General features: G+C 33.9%; 1 protein-coding gene across 1 annotated transcript; it reads right to left on the bottom strand.

Moving 5' to 3' along the window:
* Positions 1-423: 423 nt before the first annotated feature.
* On the bottom strand, positions 424-4694 carry LOC107432785 (glucan endo-1,3-beta-glucosidase 13). Its single transcript, XM_016043974.4, has 4 exons — positions 4224-4694; positions 1352-2626; positions 921-951; positions 424-824 (listed from the first exon to the last, which is right to left on the bottom strand). Exons 1-4 carry the CDS (start codon positions 4276-4278, stop codon positions 683-685), a joined length of 1503 nt encoding a protein of 500 aa, XP_015899460.3. The 5' UTR covers positions 4279-4694; the 3' UTR covers positions 424-682.
* Positions 4695-7400: the final 2706 nt, after the last annotated feature.

The raw sequence follows: 7400 nt of genomic DNA, 5'->3' as shown, positions 1-7400 counted from the left end.
AGGAATTAATCATTTGGTGAGTGTGTGGACCAGCAAAAAGATATCCTTATAATGGTTGGGTTGAATGGACTAGTACTTGGGAGATTCACCATTCCTCCACTCATATCTTAAAAGTGTGGGGAGCATTTCAAATTTTCAATCAAATTGATATGAAAATGAATCAAATAGTCAGTTCCACTGACCAAATATATTCTCTTCTGGTCACTGCTTGGGTTAAAACCCAAAAGCCAAAACCAAAGCAACAGCTAAAAAGTATAAAAGCAAAACCACAAAAAAACAAAAACACACAAATGCAAGTCCTTATTGAAAACATGCTGTGGATTTGAGAAGATTTCTATCCAATCAGACAGCTGATATGCACTTTGCATATAAATAATAAAAAGTTCTTTTTAGGGGGGCAAAAAAAAAAAAAAAAAATGCAACTGAGAATGAAAAACTAAGCTACATTATGTGCAAAAATATATAATTCATGTCATGCTCGTGCCCATAGATGTTTTGTCCTTTGTGCACCTTAACATACAAAACTAGGAGTAGAAGAGAGGTTGCTCTACACACTTGCATTCTTTCTCACAATTTAAACTATGTAAGTTTCTCAAGCCAGCATACTCCGAACATCTATAAGTGCATGATTGTCTCAATATTTTGGGCAAAATCTCTCCTGTGCTTTCGATATTAGGCTAACTCAAGCATGGCTAATTTTTAAGAGCAACAGAATGAAGGTTGCTAGAATGAGGCTAGAGAAGCATGCAGGTGGAATTTTGTTGCGTGCGTAGGAAGAAGTTGAAGAAATCGCTGTCGTGTTGCTTGCTATGGTTTTGTTGCTTCTGTACGAAAATCATAAAACAAGAAAGGAGTTTAAGCACTATGCGTGTCACCTGAAAATTTGAAAATGAGGCGGTTGTTATGAGTGTAAACTTTACCTAGCACTCATGTAGATGCACTTGTCATAGCCTGCAGAGTTGAATAACAAAGTTTTAGCTAGTCTGAAGAAGAGTCAAAAAGGTCAAGATAAAAGCATCATGCAAAGCCAACTAACTGCAAATAGAAGGTGTAGACTGATGGACTAAATGAGAATTTTACAGCAGCTATCGCCAGTATGAAACATAACAAGATGGAAAGCTCTGTTTCTGAATTTTTTGCTCAACATGACACAAACATATGGACATCATATATGCATACTCTCAGCACTTAATTACTGCTTTTCATGCCGGGTCATAAATAAACCAGAGGCACCAAGCAATTGTTAATTGTTTCCAAGTTTTATTCACAATAATAAATAGAGATCGAAAACAAGTATAAAAAGGAACGAAAAATTTGTCCAAATGAAGAGGAAAATTGCTAGTATACTTACTTGGGTCCTTGTCAACTCTAATCCCTGAGCCTCCAAAACTGCAAGCAACATCAGTTGCCCCGTTCTGCTGGTAGTAACTGTTGAATGCATAAGATGCATGTGAGGCCAGATTATCCGGTTCATAACAAGGCTGGCTAGGTTGAATAGCAGTACAGTCCACATTTCCAGAACCACAAGCCCAATCTAAGGCATTTTGCAAGTCCCTTTCAGAAGACTTGTTTGAAGCAATGCACCATGTTGTTGCATTTGAACTGGTTATATTAGACTCTGTAGGCGTATCAAGAGCACCTCTTCCGGTGAAATCCAGGTTATAGACACTTGTCTGGTCAGGATAAAATAACCCCCAATTTCTTTCAGATTCTATTCCCGGCTTCCTATTTTCATTGAACAAAGAGAAGATATACACATCCAACTCCTCTCCAGGCTTTGCAGGTGTACCACTATCATTCAAGACATGACGAATCAGATTGGTATTATAAATTTGGGCATTATCAGGAGTTGCTGCTGTTTCCTTAGGTGATCCTTTTGTAGGCCAGCCAGTCTCAGTCACCATAATTTTAATTGTTCTGAAATTCAGAGCCATCAGTGCAAAGTATAGAGCATCAATCTGAGCATCAAACATGTTTGTGTACAACAAGCCAGTGTTTGGGTCGATTACTTCAGAAGATGACTTGAATAGAGCATAGTCCAGGGATACATTGGTCAAGGAATCTCTGTAAGCATAGTATGGATAAATATCTATCATGAAAGGAGACTGGTTTTCAGCAAGAAATTCCAACATTGGTTTGAGAAAAAATGCATGGCTGCTGTTAAAAGCCCCCGCAGAGGGAGGGAATGATCGGGAAAGTACTCCAAGGGAATGGGTACTTGAAACTTTGATCTTCTTATGCAGACCAGCTTTTCTGAGGGCTGTCAGGACATTTTTCATGGCAGGCACTACTGAAGCAGATACATTATTAGGGGCCTCGGTGACTTCAGAACCAATAGTAATGATTGTGATCTTTGTGGCTGGGTAGTAAGGAAGAATACTATTCTTAAGCCAAGTGTCTGCATTGGATTGGAATTGAGAGAATGGCAATAAGTCTGCATTTGTGACCCCAATCATAAGTTCAACTCCAGTGTTTGCAAAGGCTTTGAGGACCTGTATATTGGAGTCATAGATCCTTACATATTTAATATTGTGAAGTTGAACCAGCTGTGCCACCTTGTCAGGTGTGGGAAGGTCATCAGCATTTCTCCCATAACAAACTCCAATGTTGCTTCCATTGCAGAGATCTGTCATAAGGATTACAAGATTCAGTCCTGAATTAAACTGCTATTATATATTCTGTACAAATGAACCACGCAAAGAGAGAGAGACTCAGGCCCACATAAATGGAACTAAAGCAACAAGCCACCATTACAATGAAAGGTTTTACAATTACAATGTGAAGCATAATTATAAATATCACAAAGCAACTCAGTTACATATATAATACTTGGATGATCAATCCAATTGAGATGATCGACTCAGAAACATAGCCCAACCTCAAACTGGGAATACAACACATGCCGTGGAAAAATTTACTCAACTGTACAATCATCACCATAAAAGATCTATCCAAAGGGAAAAAGATAATCAGAAGTATGATTTTGTATCCACAGCACGAACATCTCATATTTACATGATAATTTATCATAGTAACACCTTTAGGAACTCAAGATACTTTACACTCATCGCTAACTCATTCTTTGCAGATGGTAAACCAAGCAAATCCTGCATGCAGCACTGTTTAATGGTGCATAAAACATGAAACACATTGTCAGACTCAGAGCTACTTCTCATCTGCTTAGGCTTTGAGAGGATTTGATAACTAAACAGCAAAGACTTACAACAATGAACAACATGGCTTGCTCTCAACAAATTTAACTGCTGTTCTATGTTCTATGATTAAGAAAAGGACAACATATATGCCATTAATAGCAAGACTGTTCTAAGTTCATAGTTCCATTAGCGAGCAGAAATATACAATTCTCCCAAACTAATAGTTACTTACTCAAGTTGAGGTTTTGAACCTGCTAAAACTCCTGTAATGAAAATGCAATTAACTTCTCGGTTAGGGGATTTTATAACAAAGTGACAACAAGTACAAAAGCAGCATTTGACAGCTAGATGTGTATCCTACCATATAAAAGATTTGAAGAATAACTTAAATGAAGGAAAAGGATTATGAACTCATACAAAAGAGGGCACACACAAACATTATATACTTATCCAACTTGACAAAATGCAAAAGTAAAGTTAGCAGAGTACAAAAAGGAGGAACAAAAGTACCATTCCTAGTCCCATATCACTTGACAAAATTTCTAAAAATGACTTGGCTGGTTAAATGTTAATGGGTACTCAAAAGCATTTTTTGTTGATCACAAATATGGCATTATATTAATAAAATATTTAAAACCCATTAGAATAAGAAAATATAGGAAATTGGAAACTGTTAAAAGGGGAAAAGAAAAATGGAACAAAACAAACGGAGAGCAAATGGTCAAGAAAGTAGCTAACAAGAATGGTGTCCTTACAGGGGTTAAAATAAAATTTAAAAAAAAAAAAAGCACCGACATGGTTCTTTTCTTTTTTCTGGGTTTTGCTCTATTAGAAGCACATTGATGGTTCAGATAATTAGATTATTTATAATCCCGAGCTAAAATAAAACGAAGATCATCCAAATAATCAATGCAAAGATAAAAGAAACCGGGTTCTAATACAGACAATCTGAGCTGAAGCATTTCAAAAATCATCTACATTGAATCCCACAAACATATCCAAAAAAAAAAAAAAGAGAGAGAGAGAGAGAGACGAATACAAAAGAAGAATCTAGAAAGAAGCACAAACCCAGTAGAGTGAGCAACAGTGAAGTAGCGAAAATGAACCTGAAACCCCTCCCCATTGTTCTTCCTTCTTCAGTTTCTTTCTCTTCCTTCTTCAGCTTATCTTATGGAGCTTGAAAGAATCGTAACGTTCTTCTTCTTCTTCTTTTCTTCTGAACAAAAACAGTAACGGCTCCTTTTTTTCTCTTCGTCCAAAGCTTTAATTTTTTATTTTTTATTTTTCTTTCTTTCAAAGCTCGACAGAGTAAAATAAGACCAAAAAAGGAAAAGAGCTTAATGAATTGATTAATTAAAAAAGGGGTTTCAAAAACTAAGCTCAGGGTTTATTTCTATGTACGGCAAAAAAGTTATGTCTGTGTCTGTGTCTGTGTATGTGTCAGGGACGCAGGAGGGTTTGTCAGCCGCAAGGACCGGATTTAAACGTTGGTGTTTTAAAATATAGTTAAATGGGTGTCCTCGGGTCCGGTACTTTGGATGTCTGTTATGTGTATATATATGTATATGCTCTCTCGGTGCTCGTGTTGGTTGGCTCGCACTATGATCCAACCCTAACCATATAAATTAGGTACATCCATACACAAAGATTTTAGTCTCACCATTGTTTGAATTGGAGGCATAATCATATTTGTATAATTTGTTTAGAACCTATAAAAATTGATTGGATCCACATGGATAAATTCATCATTATGGATGTAACAATACACCAATTTTTAATCCTTCCTCTGTTTTTTTACCCCAAAAAAAAAAAAAAAAAAAAGGTAGATACTTTTGAGTGGCAAAGTTTGTTTTTTTGACAATAATTTGGAGTTTTATTTTTTATTTTTATTTTTATTTTTTCGGTAAGTTCGGAGTTTCATTCCTTCAACTTCAAGTCATAGCCTCTTTCTTCTTTTCTTTTCTTTTTTTCTTTTTTTTTTTTTTTTTTTTTTGTTGGCTAGAGTAGGATGTGATTATAATTCTTAAAAATAAATAAATAAAATAGGTAGATGCCACTTTTCCAACCAATGGTCCCATGAAATTATTGAAATAATATAGTTCTTGTTGTTTCTTGTTTGTATTTGTTCTTCCTAATTTTGGATTTTTTTGGTTTCCCTTTTTCCACAACGAAATTCTAATGTGAAAATCTAACCTCCAAACTGTGACTTATTAGATTGAAAATAATACTTTTCCACCAAAAAAAAAAAGAAAAAAGAAAAAAGGAAAAGATTGAAAATAATGCTCATGGACCCAGTTTGGTTTTTTTGTTAGGTACAAATTTATATATATATATATATATATATATAGATATATATATATATGTGTGTGTGTGTGTGTGGAAAAATTATGCTATCCCCATTTTTAACATGAAAGTGTTTTTATTTTGGGGTGAATCTTCACTTAGTCTTTGTTTGTTTTCCTTTGAAACAACCTTTTCTTTTTCCCTTAAATTGATAGTTTTTACCACATCGTTGTCACATAATAACCCCAAAAAAAAAATAATAACAATAATCAAATAACTACCAAAATAAAAATAAAATTAAAAACAAAACCTTTTCACATTGGTGGTAAATAGTTTTGACCTCGATATGAAATCGTTGAAGACAATGTGGGATGGGTTAAAGCAAAAAAACAGAGTCCATTTTAAACCTCAAACTTGGATGGCTAAAATTGTTTAGCAGTTTGATCAAGCCAAAGTGGTAGAACTTTAAAGGAGGTGAAAATCTTGAGCGTGGAGTACCAAACTTTCAAAACACAAGCACTTGTAGGACCCATGTGGGTCTAAAAGGAGGGATGGATTGAATTGTACAAAATTCAAAATAAAAATGTTGGTTATTTGTTGTATGGGATAAAATATTCACTTAAGAAAGATGAATAAAAGAGTCATTTGGTAGGAAATCTTATGCAGACTACCTTTCCTATCCAACTAAGTGAGTTTATTTGGCCTGAAGATAGGTATTATAAATAGATAAGAATGTCTATTAACCTTGATGATGGTATCCCTGGATAGGTTTAAGTATTAGGATATTCTAACCCTTATCGTATTTCAATCCTTATTCTATTCTAATATCCTATTCTAATACTCATTCTATTTCAACCTTTATTTTGTTCCACTCGATGTTATATTAATTGTATGAAGTGATGTATGGAGTGATGAATGATCTTATGTTAAATGAACTTTACCAAATAAAGTAGTCCAACCTATCTATTCCTATGCATCTATTGTAATCTCGCGAATCTATTCGACACTAATCTTATGCATCATAAGAGAGGGCCAAATAAATTGTTTCCTTAAACATTAAGTCATTAATATATGGAAAGATTACCATATCTTGAGTATCCTAGGTAGGATACAAACGTTGGGCATCAAGTAATATAATTAAGGAAAATTCTTCTTTACTAATTATGATAAATCTTGTAAATCAAAGAGGAATAGTAAACAAGGAAAGAAAGATATGGAAATAAGGGTAGTTTCTTTAATTGAAAAAAAGAGTATTTTTGTAGTTTAGCCCATTAGAATTAGGGGATTTAATTTAAAAGCACTTTATAAAAGGCACCAATTCAAGGTACGTATACAATAGTTTACATAAAGTATTAATTTGGTGATCACTATATCGATTTAAGTGTTAGAATGTTTTTATCTGATACCAAATTGGTATCCTAAGATTCTTCATGTTTTCTGTTGTATTTCAAGCATTCTCTTAGGAAGATTCCTCCAATTTGTATCAAGATCTCTAGATTAGATTTGTGCATATCAACATTCCTCATATAAGATATAGCTTTAGGTGGAACTATGAAATTCTTGTATAGGCAATAGAATTGGATCATGAATAATACTTCAAAGCTAAAACCATGTGTTTTCAATTTTCAATGTGTCACATTGGATCACTTAGCTAAAACACTTTTTTTTTTCTTTTTTCTTTTTTATAATTTCCCTAAAAATCAATTTATAATCTTAAGATCTGAGATAGTTACCCTATTTTTTAGCATCCTTCTCATTTTTATTCAAAAATCCAACAAATTTACTCAAAGTAACAAAATCTTAAAATTCATTCAACAGCTGTCAAATTAGAAAAGAATTCTCATCATCTTTTAGGTTTTCTGGTAACATTATCTTAGTGAATAGATTGATGATTGATTGGTCAGCAACTTTGACTTTGATAACAAAGGTAAAGGTTTGAATTCCACCATCATCTAGACCTTA

Source organism: Ziziphus jujuba, chromosome 11 (genome assembly GCF_031755915.1).
Source record: "Ziziphus jujuba cultivar Dongzao chromosome 11, ASM3175591v1".
Lineage (NCBI taxonomy): Eukaryota > Viridiplantae > Streptophyta > Magnoliopsida > Rosales > Rhamnaceae > Ziziphus > Ziziphus jujuba.
The sequence above is the reverse complement of the archived record's forward strand: the minus strand, read 5'-3'. Positions and strand labels throughout refer to the sequence as shown.

Excerpts from the sequence above, each read along its gene's own strand:
- LOC107432785 (XM_016043974.4), bottom strand. The coding sequence starts at position 4,278 with ATGGGGAGGGGTTTCAGGTTCATTTTCGCTACTTCACTGTTGCTCACT. Across the intron at positions 952-1,351 it reads TAGAGTTGACAAGGACCCAA|GCTATGACAAGTGCATCTAC; the intron begins GTAAGTATACTA and ends TCAACTCTGCAG. Across the intron at positions 825-920 it reads TGCATCTACATGAGTGCTAG|AAGCAACAAAACCATAGCAA; the intron begins GTAAAGTTTACA and ends ATTTTCGTACAG.